Source organism: Asparagus officinalis, chromosome 2 (genome assembly GCF_001876935.1).
Source record: "Asparagus officinalis chromosome 2, Aspof.V1, whole genome shotgun sequence".
Taxonomy (NCBI): domain Eukaryota; kingdom Viridiplantae; phylum Streptophyta; class Magnoliopsida; order Asparagales; family Asparagaceae; genus Asparagus; species Asparagus officinalis.
This window is the reverse complement of record NC_033795.1, coordinates 20273268-20290102: the sequence shown is the minus strand read 5'-3', so window position 1 is coordinate 20290102 and position 16835 is coordinate 20273268. Positions and strand designations below refer to the sequence as shown.

Sequence of the window (16835 nt, the reverse complement as noted above, 5' to 3'; positions counted from 1 at the left end):
GAATCAATGATTTAATTATATGATATAAGATAGTTCGAATGGGCTTTTGGATAATGTTGCAGGTTTCACCCGTTGAATTGGAGCAGATACTTGTATCTCTACCTGATATTGTTGATGCAGCTGTGATCCCGTAAGTATCACATAGTAAAAGTTCATTTACACTAGGATTATTTACGTTTTGGATACCCTAAAGTTTATACTCTTTTGAATTTTGATACCCAACATTTACACATATTTTTAACTTTGATCTCCAGATTGGGGCATCAAAATGTTGACAACAAATCTTTGGGATATTGTTGATGTTAGAAAGTTGAGGCGTGATTTAGGAGAGTTAAACTTGATTTCTAAATCTCTTAATCGCTTTTAATGGTTAATCTTCAGTTGAGGGTCTTGATTTGTACTTGGCTAGACAAGTAACAGAGGTTAGAGGCGCTGGAGATTGTTTCCTCAGCGTGCCCCTCGACGCTCAAGTCGGTGTCTGTTTCTACTTAATCTGAAGAGAAATATAGAGCATAGCCTTGTTGACTATATGTAAATTTGCGTACCTTGGTTTGGTAGAAATCACCATTGTTTATAGAAGGTTTAAGGGGGCACGTTGGTAATTTTGGCTGAAGGTGTGCAGTTCTGGTTCATATCCTACTTTACACGTGCCAGCAATTGATTGGCTGAGTTACCTTTGTATAGTGACGGGACTTTTAGAGTAATGGTATGTTCGAGGAGTTTTAAAGGCTCTAGCTCGAAAGGTCATTATGACTCTAACTCCTCATTAATTGTTGATGGCGACTAGGCGGCGAAGTAGGGTGCTGAGTGTACATTCATTAAATGCAGCGTGACTTTTGATGATGCTTGTCATGTTGTTCTTGTTCGAGGTGTGTTGTGTCGGGTCCAAGTGGAAAACGCTCTTCATCTTAGTGTCAGACATCCAGCAGTATCCATGTCGGAAGTGCCTTTCGTCTCAGATTTGGATCTCAAGATGGATTGGTTGGCTTATCATTCAGGTTGTGATTGTAGATGCATTGGGAGTCAGCCGGTTAGTTACTACATGACTACTCTTATTAGGCTAGGTAATTTTCAGGGTATAAGATTGGCCCATTTTCACTCAGACATGGAAAGTCAAATTTGAGAGAAAACAAGTCGGACTGATGCCCGAACCTGGTCCGTCCGTGTTTGAAGACCGCTGTGATTTAACATTTCTGACGTCAGCAGGGATTGTGCAGCGGTTTGACGGAGTGGAACCTCATTTGACAAGATGTCATTTTGGTTTTTGAAAACCGTCAGTGACTTTCCCGTAACTGTGCCAATTATCTGTTTCTTGCCATGTGTCATCTCCTTTTACTTATATATATTGCTTCTCTTTCTTCTGCTCCTCCTTACTTTGCAGAACTCTTACTTTTCCATTTGTGAGCGCATCTTCTTCTTAGAAATTAGAAATTTCGTTGTACTAAACCATCTCTTCTTCTGTCCGATGGCTTCCAGTGCTCAACCTACTATAGCTCGCAATGAGGCCAGAATCGCCTTATTATGTTAGTATCACTTGAAGGTGCTTACATGCTACTTGGAGCAGTACGCCCAGAATTTTGACATCCCCAGTGCATATACATTATTGGCTCCATCAAGGGACCAGTCTATTTATCATAACAAGTAGGGGTTTGGCGCCATTGTACTGGCATCATCTCGACTACGGCCTTCATCTGGCGATGTGCATGTTTCAAGGTCTTCTGAACTTTGGGGGTTGTACTGGCATAGTTGACACCGAACTCCATTGCTTTTTTGGTGGCCTTCCTCGTCATCTGCTACCATGTAGATGTCAGACCGATGCTAGGCATGCTAGGTCACTTGATGTGCATCAAATCCAGTAGGAGGGAGGGCCATTTCTATGTGAAGACGGTTGGTGACTGCTGACTGGTGTGCAACGCCCCCGAGACAAATTAAGTATCATTCCTGAGTGGCCAATTGCCTCAATGTTCTCAATATGCTCGAGGTGTAAGGCGGGCTAGGGATATTGCAAGAGGACAAGGATGCTGTCGACGAAGGGGAAGCTGAGGAGGCTGTTGGCTGAGATGCTGGTGAGGGCCTTAACCATGATGATGGCCCTTCCTCATCTGATAATCCCAATTCCCCTCCTTCAAATGCTCATGGTTTGAATTCGCCTCCAATCGATGCCTTAGATACAACTCCCTAAAAAGAATATTTTTTCTTGACTCTTTGTAAGAAGATCTTGTAAATTTTTTGCAAATGAATGATAAAGACATTCTTTTGTTGACTCATTCTTTTGTACTTAGTTTATGAGTTGTTTCCCATTTGTGCTTTTGACTTTTGAGACGTTTTTAAACGAGTTGGTGAGGATTGTTCTCATCTTTTGGGCACGTCGGTGAAGACTGAGTGATGAGGGATCCTCACCATGCTTTGGGTTTATTCTAAAAAGACACGAAGGGCTTTTGGTGATCATTACCGAGTCGATGAAGATCGAACGGCAAGAGCTTCATGCCTTGGTTTTACTCATGAGAATGATACCTAGGGCTTGGTATGTGCATTGGTTTACTCTAAAAAGATACCAAGGATTTTTAGTGATTGTTTCCAAGTCGATGAAGATTGAGCAGCAAGCGCTTTGTGTCTTAGTTTACTTGTGAGAATAGTACTAAGGGCTTAGCGTGTGTCTTGGTTTTATCTTGAAAGGACACCAAGAGATTTGATGATTGTCGCCGAGTCAATGAAGATCGAGTGGTAAGAGCTTCGTGCCTTGGTTTTACTCGTAAGAATGATACTAAGGACTTGGTATGTACCTTGGTTTTATTTAGAAAAGACACTAAGGGCTTTGGCGATTGTTGCCAAGTCGATGAAGATCAAGTGATAAGATCTTTGTGCCTTGGTTTTACTCGTCAGAACGATGCCAAGGGCTTGGTACGTGCCTTGATTTCACTCTAAAAAGACACCAAGGGCTTTGGTGATTATTGTTAAGTTGATGAAGATCGAGCAATAAGAGCTTTGTGCCTTGGTTTTACTCGTGGGAACAATACCAAGAGCTTGGGACGTGCATTGGTTTTACTCTGAAAAGATACGAAGGACTTTGGTGATTGTTGCCAAGTCGATGAAGATCGAGCGGCAAGAACTTCATGTCTTGGTTTTACTCGTGAGACAATAGTAAGGGCTTAGTACGTGCCTTGGTTTTACTATGAAAAGACAATAAGGGTTTGGTGATTATTGCAGAGTTGATGAAGATCAAGTTGCAAGGGCTTGCATACAGATTAGCCAAAAAAGCATAGCATTCTCTACTACTAAAGTGGTTTTATATTTAATCCCAAATTGTTTTACACTTTTTTGGATTTCTAAGACTTTTCTTTTAGCTTTACGTTCTGCATTTTATCGGGCAACGTTCTTTTTTATTATCGACGAGCTTTCCATGACGAGGGATTGGCTGTCGCAGTGCTAGCTTGTGGTTGGTTGGTGATCACAGAGCAGGCGTGGCAACACCTGTTGGGATGACTGCTCCCACTCCATATGCTATGGTGTCTCTCCCGCGGAAGCTTTGTGGGCCACTCCTAAGTTAGTAAGAAAAGGCTCACGTAGTCTCCTAGTACCTATTTTTTGAATGCTGAAGCATGTTGTTAGCGATAGGGAAATATGTTCCCTAATCGGCTCCTCCTGCTTTAACCGTAGTTCACTTTTCTTCGAGAAGGACAACAGGTGATGGAGGAAATTGAGCGGATAGGCACGACTGAACTCGATTGATTCTTGTTGGCCGATTTATCCGACATAGTTGGAGTTGATCGCTTTTCTATAAGTTAGAACTGAAGACCAACCATTCCTCAAAAGGTTAAGAAGAGGCCACACAGTATACACCAAACTGTAGATGTTAGAAAGTTGAGAGGTGTGATTTAGGAAAGTTAAATTAGATTTTTGGATCCCTTAATCGCCTTTGATGGTTAATCTTCAATTGAGGGTCTTGATATGTAATTCGCTACACAAGTAACAGCGGTTAGACGTACCAAATGTTGATTTCTCCAGTGTACATTCTGATACTAAAGTCAGTGACTATTTCTAGTTAATTTGAAGCAAAAAATAGAGTATAGTCTTGACGACTTTTTATATGTAAAATTGTGTCCCTTATTTTAGTAGAAATCACCATTATTTATAGAGGGTTACGAGGGCACGTTGGTAATTGTAGTCAAAGGTGTGCAGTTCTGGTTCATACACCACTTTACACATGCCAACAATTGATTGGTTGAGTCTCCTTTGTATAGTGATGGATTGTTAAAGTAATGGCGTGTCAGAGGAGATTTGATGGCTCTGGTTCAAAAGGTCATTATGACTATGACCCGCATTAATTATTGATGGCGATTGTGTAGCGAAGTGCAGGCGCTGACTAAACATTCATTAAATGTAGTGTGACTTTTGATGACGCTTATCAAGTTGTTCCACTGTTCGAGATGCATTGTATTAGGTTCGAGTGGAGAGCACCGTTCTTCTCAAAGTCGGGCATCTAGCAAAATCCGAGTCGAAAGCGCCTTTCGTCTTGGATTTGGATCACGAAGAGAGTTAGCCAGCTTATTATGTATGAACCAGCTAGTTATTAGTGGCCACTCTTCTTAGGCTCGGTAATTTCTAGGGTATAACAGATATTAAAGTAAAAAAGTTTGTCAACTTTAGGGTATTAAAGTGTTAGAATAAAGTTTTGGTGTATATCAAAGTCAAAAAGGTATCATCTTTAGGGTATCAAGATATCAAAAAAGCTTTTTGAGGTATCAAAAATCTTTTTGAAGTATTAAAGCTAAAAACTATATAAACTTTAGGGTACTAGAGTGCAATAACACATCATAGCATTTACATAACTTGTAAGCTTTGTTGGGGAGAAATTGGGCCCAATTTAGAGTTAATGAGCTTTAAATAGAAGATAGAAACCAATTTTAATCCAAAAAATATAGCTAAATAGATATTGACCCCAACTCTTACTTTAAATTCTTCACTTTTTCCTATTTTATCCAATGTGGGACTATACTCATATATAAATGATCTCAACAACTTCTCCTTAATTTGTGAGTACGGTTCAATCTTGAACTATACTTCAATCTTCCGCATGATTTGCTAACTTTTACACCACTTTACTCGTGGGCTAACAAAACCATGCATTCAGCAAATAGCTAGCAAACAGTCGTAGGATCCTCCACCACTTATGGTACTCATGACAACTAATTAGACTATAATACTCCTACGGGCATCAGTGGGTTAACTTGAAATGACCACTTCACTTGTTATCTTTAGGCTTCACATCGGACTTTACCTTTTGTTTGGGCTACAACCTTAGCTCTGATACCATTTACTTGGGAATGATTAGGCTCAATCTAGAGTTGGTATGCTTTAAACAAAGGCTAGTAATCAATTTTAACCCAAAAACTATAGCCATTAGAGGTATTGACCCTAACTCCTACTTTCACTCTTTCTTATCCTATCTAATGTGAGACTATACTTACATATTAGTAACCTCAATAAGCTTTTCAGAGTTTGAAAACTATATTCTTAAAATTTGAAAATTAATCATTAAATAAGTAGAAATTTGTAAATTATTTTTCTTTGTATCATTTTTTGTATTCATAATTTTGTACAGGTTTCCTAATGAAGAAGTGGGACAGCTACCCATGGCCTGTGTGGTGAAGAAACCTGGAAGCAATCTAAATCAAGCACATATTATTGATTATGTTGCAAAGCAGGTAATTCGCACACTAAAATACAAAAAGGTATAAAGTTATGCATTACATCTCTATTCACAAAACAATTATGAAAATGGGGAACTTTTAATAACTCATCATATTTTTTTTAACCAAAAGTTAATTATTTTTGAAATGGCTAAATTTCATGATATATTCTCAAAATGTAATCCACGTAAAAAGATGACATTTTGCAAACAAATTGGTAAAATTTGAACTAATATATTATTTTAATCTTTATTATATTACAATTTATTAGTTAGTCTCTATAATGGATAATGTATTCTTTATAATATATATGAATTCTGATAAGTTATTAGTATTGAGGCAAAACCACGTGTAGTAGATTCAAATTCAAACTATTAGCACATAGAAATTCACTAAGTCATATTTTTATGCATCCAACTAAATTTGGTCTATTCCGTGGAATTACAATTATCATTTATCTTATTCAGATTTTAGCATTTTACATGGACTTATTATACAAAGAAAAATATTATGAATTTCTTCGAATTGCAGAAATGTTGCAATTGTCGCAAGAATAGCACTTTAATCCCCGGCCCCCCCCCACCCCCGCACACCACACACACAAACAACAAAAAGAGGCTTAACAAAAGTGTTTTTCGTAGGAAACTACCTTAATATAATAGAGTGACACATTGATACAATGTTTTTTAAATAACAAACCACCATTGTATATGGTTATTCTCTCAATGTCACACGCTCTGTCATATGTTAGGCATAAGTTTTTTAAAAATCATCCTTTTACCCCCGTCTCGCCCCCCCCCCCCCCCCCAATTCTCAGTCCTCCATTCTGCGCTCCTACATCTGCCTCTTCTTCTCCTCCTCTCCTTCCCCTTCAACGCTCCTCTCTCCATTCTCAACCTCTTCTCCTCCTCTCGTCTCTTAATCTCACCGCCAGCGACCTCCTTCCCCTTCTCTCTCTCATGACATCCATCTGACAACTTCGCCTCCCCCTCTCTTTCTCTCCTCCTCTCTTTTTTATTTGGTTAGACTGAGGGTAGGGGTGAGCATCGTTCGGTTCAGTTTGATTTTTACCAAAATTTGAACAACCGAACCGAACCGCCTACAATTCAAAACCGAATCGAACTGTTACAAGTCGGTTCGGTGCGGTTCGGTTCGGTTTGTTCGGTTCTAACTTCATCAGCTCCCGATACTCGGTGATGAAATATTAAAGTGAATGAAAACCCTAATACATTATGAGATCTCTTGGGCTTTATATAGGCCCCTACAAAACTTACAAATAAGTCCCTAATAATACTAATATGTCAACACTCCTCCTCAAGATGGGCGAAAGATATCTATTAAGCCCATCTTGTGACATCCTCTAATCATATCTACTGAGATGAGTCCTTTAGTCAGACAATCTGCTGCCTGGTCCTTAGTCGAAACATGACTTAGCTCCAGTAGTCCACTATCCAACTTCTCTTTGATGAAGAACCTATCGATCTCGATGTGTTTGGTTCTATCATGCTGCACTGGGTTGTTGGCAATACTGATAGCTGACTTGTTGTCACACCATAACTTCATCTTAGCTCCTTGATCCAGCTTCAGCTCCACCAGCATACTCTTCAACCATAGCAACTCAGCAACTCCTAAGGCCATAGCTCTATACTCTGCCTCAGCTGTCGATCTCGCCACCACTGACTGCTTCTTGCTCTTCCATGAGACTAAGTTACCTCCTATAAAGATGCAGTATCCTGAGGTGGACCTCCTGTCATCAGCACAGTTAGCCCAGTCAGAGTCGCAATAACCCTCGATGTTCACATGTCCATTCTTTCTGAATATCAGCCCCTTTCCGGGGGCACTCTTTAAATATCTCAGAATCTGGTACACAGCGTCCATATGACCCTTCCTCGGATCGTGCATGTAGCGACTCACCACGCTTACTGCAAAGGAGATATCAGGACGTGTGTGACTCAAATAGATCAGCCTTCCCACCAACCTCTGATATCTGTCACGATCAACTGGTTCTCCAGCCTCAGCACCTAGCTTGAACCTCTGGTCGATCGGTGTAGTTGCAGGTTTGCACCCTAACATTCCTGTCTCTTTGAGAAGATCCAGTGCATACTTTCTCTGGGATAGGATGATCCCTTCCGCTCCTCGAGCTATCTCTATTCCAAGAAAGTATCTAAGCAAGCCAAGATCTTTCACCTCAAATTCCTTACCCAGTCTCACTTTGAGTTGGGCAATCTCCTTCTCATCATCCCCTGTAATAATCATATCATCCACATATACCGCAAGCATAGTAATGTGGCCTCCACTCCGTCGAAAGAACACTGTATGGTCGGCGTTGATCTGTTGGTATCCCATACCAATCATAGCCCTTCTGAATCTGTCGAACCAAGCACGGGGAGATTGCTTCAGACCATAGAGAGACTTCTTCAATCTGCAGACCTTTCCCACTGTCTGATCTGTACCAAATCCTGGTGGTATCTCCATGTATACCTCCTCCACTAGATCTCCATGAAGAAATGCATTCTTCACATCTAGTTGGTGTAGCTTCCATCCACCATTTACTGCCAGAGAGATTAAGGTCCGAACAGTGCTCATCTTCGCCACCGGTGCAAAAGTCTCATCATAATCGATGCCATATGTCTGACTATACCCTTTTGCCACCAGGCGAGCCTTGTAGCGCTCAACTTGTCCATCTGGATTCTGCTTCACAGTGAAGACCCACTTGCATCCAACTGCTCTCTTTCCTTCTGGTAACTTTACTAGCTCCCAAGTGCGGTTCTTCTCTAGGGTGGATACTAGAATATGATACAAATTGGGCAAGATCCTAACCATATCTATCGGGAGGATGTCCCGCATTACTGCGAGTAGTCCTCCGTACTGATATTGGTGTGGGAGGAGTAAGGAGAGGAATGTTATCAGTAGGAATGTTATCACCTTGGGATGAAATTGGTGATGGTGTAGGAATTTCAGGAGTTAGGGTAGGCGTTGGCAAGAGACTTGGCAGCACTAGTGGCACTGTAGGTACTGCTCCTGCAATTTGTTTGCCCTTCCTACTATAGGTTAGTAGCTCCCCCTGAACAGTGGGCCTAACACCTCTTGTCTCATTTTCCTTTTCTTCGTGATTCTCCTGCTCCTCCTCAACCAACTCTCCCTCCCAAGGAATCACTACAGAAATGGATTTCTCCACATTGTTCTCCGGTCTCTCACCATTCTCCTCCTCTCGCCCCATACTTCTAGTATTGGGCGAGTTACCAGCAGATGAAGTTACCTTCTGGGTGTAATATGGCTCAAGTTCTCGAAAGTGCACATCCATGCTCACAAACAACCTTTTTTCCACCGGGCTCCAGCAAACATATCCCTTCTGAGTAGCAGAATATCCCACAAAGATACACTTCACAGCTCTAGGGGCAAGCTTCCCGACAGACGGCCTGTTGTCCTTCACAAAACACACACAGCCAAACACTTTGAGTGGAAGGATCCCACCATTATCTCCCTTCAATATCTCACACGGAGACTTCCAATCCAGCACTCTCGAGAGCATTCTGTTGATCAACGCTGCTGCGGTCAATACTGCTTGTCCCTATAATGTCTCTGGGACATTCATAGAGATCATCATGCTTCTAGCAACCTCTAAAAGATGTCTGTTCTTCCTTTCCGCTACCCTATTCTGTGCTGGTGTGTATGGACAGGTTGTCTGGTGATGTATTCCTTGAGCTGACAAATATTCTTCAAGGGCTCTATTGGTATACTCTGTCCCATTATCTGACCTCAATACTTTCACCACTGCTCCGTATTGGGTCTGAACAGTCCTATGAAAATTTTGGAAGCACCCAAACACATCACTCTTATTCTTCATCAGGTATAACCAAGTAACACGAGAGAAGCAATCAATAAATGTAACAAAATATTTGTATCCATTCATAGAACTTGTGGAACAAGGTCCCCAAACATCTGAATGTACTAAGTCAAATACATGAGAACTTCTATGACCAGAACTAACATAAGAGCTTCTAGTAAGCTTTCCAAACTCACATGCATCACACACAAGTTTCTGTTTATTTGCTTTCTCAAATAAAGAAGGATACAATCTACCTAAAACACTAAAGGATGAGTGTCCCAAACGCTGGTGATGGAGCATTAACTCATTTTCAGCACTCATTTTAGATCCTACTCCTGCTTCCTCTATGACTGACACCAATGCTGAATCCAGCCCTTCACGATCCAGATACCACAGTCCACTACGCCATGTGCCAGTCCCAAGTCTCCGCCCTGTCCCCTTCTCCTGGAAAATTACCTTGGGAATATCAAAAGAAACAATGCATTTTAGTTGGAGGATGATAGAACTAATGGACAAAAGATTGACTGGAAAGGAAGGAGCATGCAAAACATTGGACAAAGTTACAGAACCAGTACAATCGACTGTACCCTTACCAACCACCGGCTGAAATGTACCATCAGCTGTTTGAATACTATCAGGCGATGCTAAGTGAGTATATGATGAGAGCTCACTAGCATTACCTGTCACATGGCGAGATGCACCGGAGTCGACTATCCACTCTGATGATCTGTCGGGAGACATAGAAGCAAGAGCATGTATGTCATCAGTACCTTTGTTCGGATGAGCATAGGTAGCAGTGTTGCCTCTGACGAAGAACGAAGTAGATGCCTCCGCAGTCCCATTCCTCAAATCTCCATCCCCTGCTACTTGCTGTTTTTTCCTGAGTATCGTGAGGAGAGCACGATCCTCCTCTGTAAAGACCACCTCAGCTTCTTCTTCTTCTGCTACTGTCAGATTTGCCCGATTCCCTGCTCCTCTTCCACCACGTCGACCCCCACGGCCACGACCACGACCTCCGAACTGTCCACGTCCACCCGAATCTCCATCCTTGGATGGCTTGGTGCAAGCATGCCGTAGATGACCCACCGCACCGCAGTTATAGCACTGTCGGGTCTCTCCCCTAGATCCAGTGCTGCTAGAGGCTGCCAGTGCTGACTTCACCACAGGAAGTCCACCTGTCCCCGCCTGCAGCCGAATGCGAGTCTCCTCCTGGATCATAGCAGAGACAGCCTCCTCAAGCGTGGGAATCTTCGGCTGAGCTAGGAGCAATGCAATTCGCTGAGCGAACTCTGATGTCAATCCCTTGAGAAACACCATAGTCCTCTCCTGTAGAAAGGCCTCCCGCTCTTTACATCCCGGGTCCTTGCAGCTAGCCCGGGGAGAGAAATGATCATAATCCAGCCACAGGCGTTCCAACTCTGTAGCATATTCCTGTACAGTCCTTTCACCCTGGACTGTGGCGTCGATCTCTCCTTTAATCTGGAATACCCGCAGGTTATTCCCCACTCCATCATACGTCCTTCTTAACTTCTCCCAGACGTCCTTCACCTTCTCAATGCCATCTACCGTGGCGGCGATCGTCGGGACCAACGAGTTGAGAAGCCAGATGTACACCAACATATGAGTGGTCTTCCACTCATCTCTTCCCTCCGAGTCCTCCGGTTCTGTCGCCTCTCCTGTCAAGTAACCCTCCAGGTTCGCTGCCCGCAAGGGTGATGACTCACCCGTCGCGACCAGCTCAGGTAAGTACTCGTCCATCAAGCTTCAGATCGATGTCGGAAGCCTCCAACTTCTTCGATTCGGTTTTGATCGCTACTACTCACCAGCCGACAATTTCATTAGCCTTCATCAAATTGACACCTCCGCGGGTTCACTTCTTTGATGATCTCCTCCATCGAATAGGCCTTCAGACCCACTACCTGTTCACCTTTCTCTTTCCGACTCTTGTTGTGCGTGCAGTAAAAATTTCGGCAGCACCCTCTGCTGCCACGAACAAGAGTAGGATTCTCAAAAAAAAAATTCTCGTTTTCTCAGAGGAAACAAGAACCAAACACAGTTTATATAATCTCATCGATGTGAGATATAAACTCTTCTTGTCATCCAGTTCGAGGACTGAGTCGCTGGGATCCCATGCCAAACTCTAGGTCTGACATAGCGCAGCAGGAGGGCTCGAGGTGGCTAGCGGCTAGAGGGGTCAGCGGAGGGGGTTCGGGGTCTGTTTGGGGGGGGGGGTTCGGCATAGGGTCGGCGGGGGGGTTCGAGAGGCGGGGTTCCGCAGTGGGGCGGTTACGAGGGGTCATGGCGGTTCGAGGGTCAGCTGGGATACGGCGACGAGGGGGTCCGAGCTGGGGAATCGGGCAGAGGAGGGGTACGGTGCGGCTGGTCGGGCAGGCGTCTGTGGGGGTCGTCTCGCCGAGTCGAAGGGTGGGGGCGGTGGCTGACTGAGCACGGGAAGGGGGCAAGCCGGCTAGGAAGAGGAGAGGGGGGGCAGCCGGCTCTGATACCATAAAGTGAATGAAAACCCTAATACATTATGAGATCTCTTGGGCTTTATATAGGCCCCTACAAAACTTACAAATAAGTCCCTAATAATACTAATATGTCAACAAATATTAGTAATTATGTAAGCTTGGACAAGAAGATAGATGTCGGAAGGAATATTTAACACCACGACATAAATATTTGCATAAAAAGTTACAAATTTAGCTCCCCCCAATACCAACCATCATCATTAGACACAAAGTCCATATATTCCTACCTCATGTACAAAATAAAAAATCAAATTTCTGTTCATTGTGACAGAGCTCAACCACAATCTCGGTCATTATTATATATATGCTTACAGCAAAAGTGCGGACAAAGAGATCCTAAATCCTAATAGCCCACAAGTTCCTCCTCCTCCGCTCAAACTAAATAAAAAGATCAACAAAACCCTAAATGCTTATATCTTAGAGCATCCTGAGTTTCAAAATTCATAAAAAAATAGAAAAATCCAGCCTGGAGAGAGGGCTAATTTGTCTCCTGCTCGCCGCGAAGAGAGTATGGAATTCGGCGCACGGCCACAACCCTAGCTGCTCCCTGGAGGATGTTCCATCTAGGGTCGGGGTTCCCAGCGACATAAGACGATCGAGAAGAGCGATCGGGTGGCGATTTTAGGAGAGAGTGGATCTGGGAGTGAGGGGTCGAAGCGTGAGGCTTGAGAAATAGCGCCATAGAGAAAAGATAAGGCGAAGTGAACTGAGTGAGAGAGAGGAAATGAAGAGCGGCGGCTGGGAGAGGAAATGAGTTTAGGCCTTTAGGGGGAGATGAAATTAGTTTAGGCCTTTAGGGTTTGAGTCTTTGACTCTTTGGGTTGGGGACGGGTCGGGTAGGGTTTGAGAATTGCAGACTAAGACTTGTAGTATATTTGGTCGGTTCAGGTTGAAAAGTTTTCAACCCGACCCGAACCGCCCTACTCATAAAATCGATTTTTTCTGGTCGGTTCGGATCGGTTCGGGCGGGTTTTTTGGTTCCCGACCCGAACCGCCCTACTCATAAAATCGATTTTTTCTGGTCGGTTCGGATCGGTTCGGTCGGTTTTTTTGGTTTGGACCGAACCATGCTCAGCCCTAACTGAGAGGTATTATAGTAATTTCATTTTTTAACACAGAAATTACCCAAAGGTGTGATATTGAGAGGATAACACATATATATAGTGGTTTATATTAAAAACATAAAGGTGGTTTGGTGGTTTGTATCAAATTCACCTATATTTAAGGTGGTGCTCATTAAAAAACCCTTAACAAAATATGTGCTTACGGGTTATCCGGTATGGACTAAAAGTTTAACCTCAATTAATCCTAACTGAAAAAGCAAAAGTTGTTTTGTGGATTAATTAGAACTATGTCCTATTCTCTCTCTCTCTCTCTCTTTTTTTACAGGTTGCACCTTATAAGAAAATCCGATATGTTCTGTTTGTTAACTCAATACCCAGATCACCTGCAGGAAAAATCTTGAGAAGGGAATTAGCAAGTCATACTCTCAATGGTCTTGTGCCAAAATTGTAATTAATTTCTTCAAGAAGAGCATATACTTGGCCTCGTCGAATTTTTATGTTTTCGGTGCTGATGTGATACTTCCATTTTGTATCAAAACTTCTGGTTTGAAGGTATTGAGTAATTTATTCTGTCTAGATTTCTATTATAATAGGTAATAAAATTTCTACATTGTGAAATAATAATAATGTATCATATATGCAACACATCTCTATCTATTGAATTGTTGATTAATCTATAACTCAGTGGCTACATAATCGCGCAATGACGGATGATTAAATAATCTAGATCTATTCAGCTACATAACAGATGTAGGAAAGTCTCACAACTTGTTCATCTGCTGAATTATAACATGCATCCAATCAGAGAGCTTTTAATTTGTAGCAAAATTTGTTCGGAGATACCGAAAGCTCTTTTTTTTTTTGCAGATGAAATATCAGGAGAGCATGTGAGATTTTGTTAGATAAGATTGCATTAGATGATATTGGCCGTGTTGGGTTTTTGAGATAGCTATGCTTGTAATTAGAGAGAGAGAAACATAAATGGTCGTATCAGTAAAAATAAAAATAATAGGCCTTAGTTACGTATCTTCTGTCAAATTCGGCTACAGCATCAAACATGATGAAAGATTAATTTAACCTACTCATGGGCATTCTTTATCTGTAAACATTGTTGACCAACTCCAAAGCGTGATCATTCTCAGATACTCAAATAATTTCCACTTACGAGTCACTATACATTTTATGACGGTTTAGGCTCTTTTAGTCGGAAGTGACATGGAGTCATAACCTTTTTATACGGTTACATCAAGCATTACGCTAATCGCGACTAGGTGTTAAAAGTATATGGAGTCATATATGAATAGGCCAAGTTATCAAATTGATATTCTAATTAGACCCCCTTTATTAATATAGACCCCGTTTGGCAAAGGGTTAATGAAGAGGGGTTAAAGAGAATGATTAATGAACTTAGTCCATTTGATAATCCGAAGGACTAAATTATTAACCCGTTAAATAAGTTTTATTTTAGCCCATATGATCAGTTTTAGTGTTTGGGAATAACAATGATTTTGACTATTTACTTTATAATTAGAAGGGTTAACTCTTATTCCATCTAAATAGGAGTATTAGTAAACCCCTCATTTTGAGGCATCTAAATAGGAGTATTAGTAAACCCCTCATTTTGAGGGGTTAACTCATTTTAACCCCTCTAGAGGGGTTAACTTAACCCTTCTATATTTTTTATGTTTGGCAAATTATGAAGGGTTAACTCACTTTAACCCTTATATAGATTTGTTGTGTTTGGCAGGTTAAGAATGGGTTAAGTCTCCTTAACCCCTCACTTAACCCTTTGCCAAACGGTACCCTAGTGTTTTAAGTTGCTCGAGCTACTTTTAAGGCATTTTATTCTGTGCTTTGCTATATATATGGACCAAAATATGAGACCAACAGGGAGGACATATGATGTGTTCCCCTCCTATTGCATAATGAGCTAGTCATCATTATGCAATAGGAGGGGGACACCTCACATGTCACCCTGTTGGTCCCATATTTTAGGTCATTGGAGAATTTTTCTTTTATTCCATACGAGAATTCCTATGTGAACCCCTTACGTGCTTGCTGTGTAATCAATTGCAATGATTTGAAATGCTAAGGTGGACCTTAATTAATGGTGTGGCAAGGGATGGAGGGTAAATTACTAACCCTAAATTTCCAATCTCTCTAGTTTCCAGATGCCCCTATTTTCTCAAATTCTCCTATTATTTGAAATATAGAGCGAAAGAATAAGAGAAGATGGAGGAGAACTCAGAATTTGGATGGTTAGTTGGCTGATTAACTTGAGTTAACTAAAGGGAACCTCATAATTTGGGTGTAATTTCGTATGACTTATAGAAATTTGGGTTTTTTTGAAATTAATTTTGGCTATTTGTTAAACCCCATTAGACCGTGAGCTTGAGCTTGTAGAGCCATAATATTTGATCAACGCATGTTGCCTTTTACTCTTGTTAATTTCTCCTTCATTGTGTTGGAAATTTACCAACTTTAAAGGTTATAGCATGCAGATAAATCCAAATAAAATAAACAATTAATCTGAAATAAATAATATAAGTTAGAAAATATTAGGCCTGACGGGAAGCAGTCGTGTAATCACTGCCCTAGAAGATTGAGGACCCGCATATCACCCTGACGCAGATGATCCTCTCCCCCTAGCGGTAAAAGCTCCCAGAAATGGTCGGTCTCTGTACTCAGGCAAGAGTACAGAGCTGTTGACCCTATAGTTTTGATGATGATTTGACAAACAATTTATTACTAATACGTTTTTCCAGTGTTTTGTGTTTATGTTCTCTTTTCAGGTATTTCAACACAGCGTTAAAGATTCAAGTTCATCTGCGTGGGTTTTCTTAGGTATATGATCAGTTTTCTTACATATATAGTATGATTATATTTTTGACGTTTTATATCATATAGATGATTTTTCTTTAAACGTTGTTAAAATACCTTTATCTCTTGTTTACAGCTCTCTCATACTTTATTATGTACATATAATATATGCACAATATATATATGAATATTTACAAGTCTTATATCAAACTTTCACTTTCATAAAAATACAGGTTTTCTAATTATTTTTCAAAAACAGGTAGTTTTCACAAACGAAATTCGTTTTTCCAAAAATTCCTTTTCAAACATGTTCATTTCATCATTTATAAACTTTCCCCAAAGTTTCACTATTTTTGGATATGAATTGATATTTTTAACGAATTCTCAAAACTTACCCAAAACCTGTCTTTTTGCTCATATCAGATTTCGGTCGACCGATACGGTCGACCGACGGTAGTCTGTTTTCTGAGAATTTCTTTGAGTATTTTCCGGTCGACCGGAATTTCCGTCGGTCGACCGAAATATCCATTCGGTCGACCGAAATTCACGTCGGTCGACCGCCTGCTTCAAAACATGTTTTCTCTGGGTTTTTGAACTAATCGGTCGACCGTACCGGTCGACCGACGAGCTGATAAACTGAGCCTAACGGCTAGTTTTTCAAATGGGCTTTTTGGTCTTTTTCTTATTTTTAGCTGTTGCAATGGGGTGCTATATATACCCCATTGCTGCTCTTCTTCTCTATTAATCAAGAAATCCAAGTTTGCTGTTTAACAAGTTGTTAATCCCGTTTAAGAGCTGTTTAAGAGTTGGTTTCGTTAATCAGTTTTCAAGAGAAGTTTTTTCTACAACAAGAAGAGGCTTTCAAATCTTATTGAGATCATCATTTCCTCAGCTCTTCTTA

At 41.3% G+C, this 16835-nt stretch overlaps 1 protein-coding gene across 1 annotated transcript in view; it reads left to right on the top strand.

The window, feature by feature from the left end:
- Positions 1–13776, top strand: part of LOC109830467 (4-coumarate--CoA ligase-like 9) — a 32753-nt gene extending 18977 nt beyond the window's left edge. Inside the window, exons 4-6 of the mRNA XM_020397727.1 lie at positions 63–130; positions 5603–5705; positions 13440–13776. Of these exons, the coding sequence (XP_020253316.1) occupies positions 63–130; positions 5603–5705; positions 13440–13565 (297 nt within the window). The 3' untranslated portion in view covers positions 13566–13776. The remainder of the gene's footprint in view (positions 1–62; positions 131–5602; positions 5706–13439) is intronic.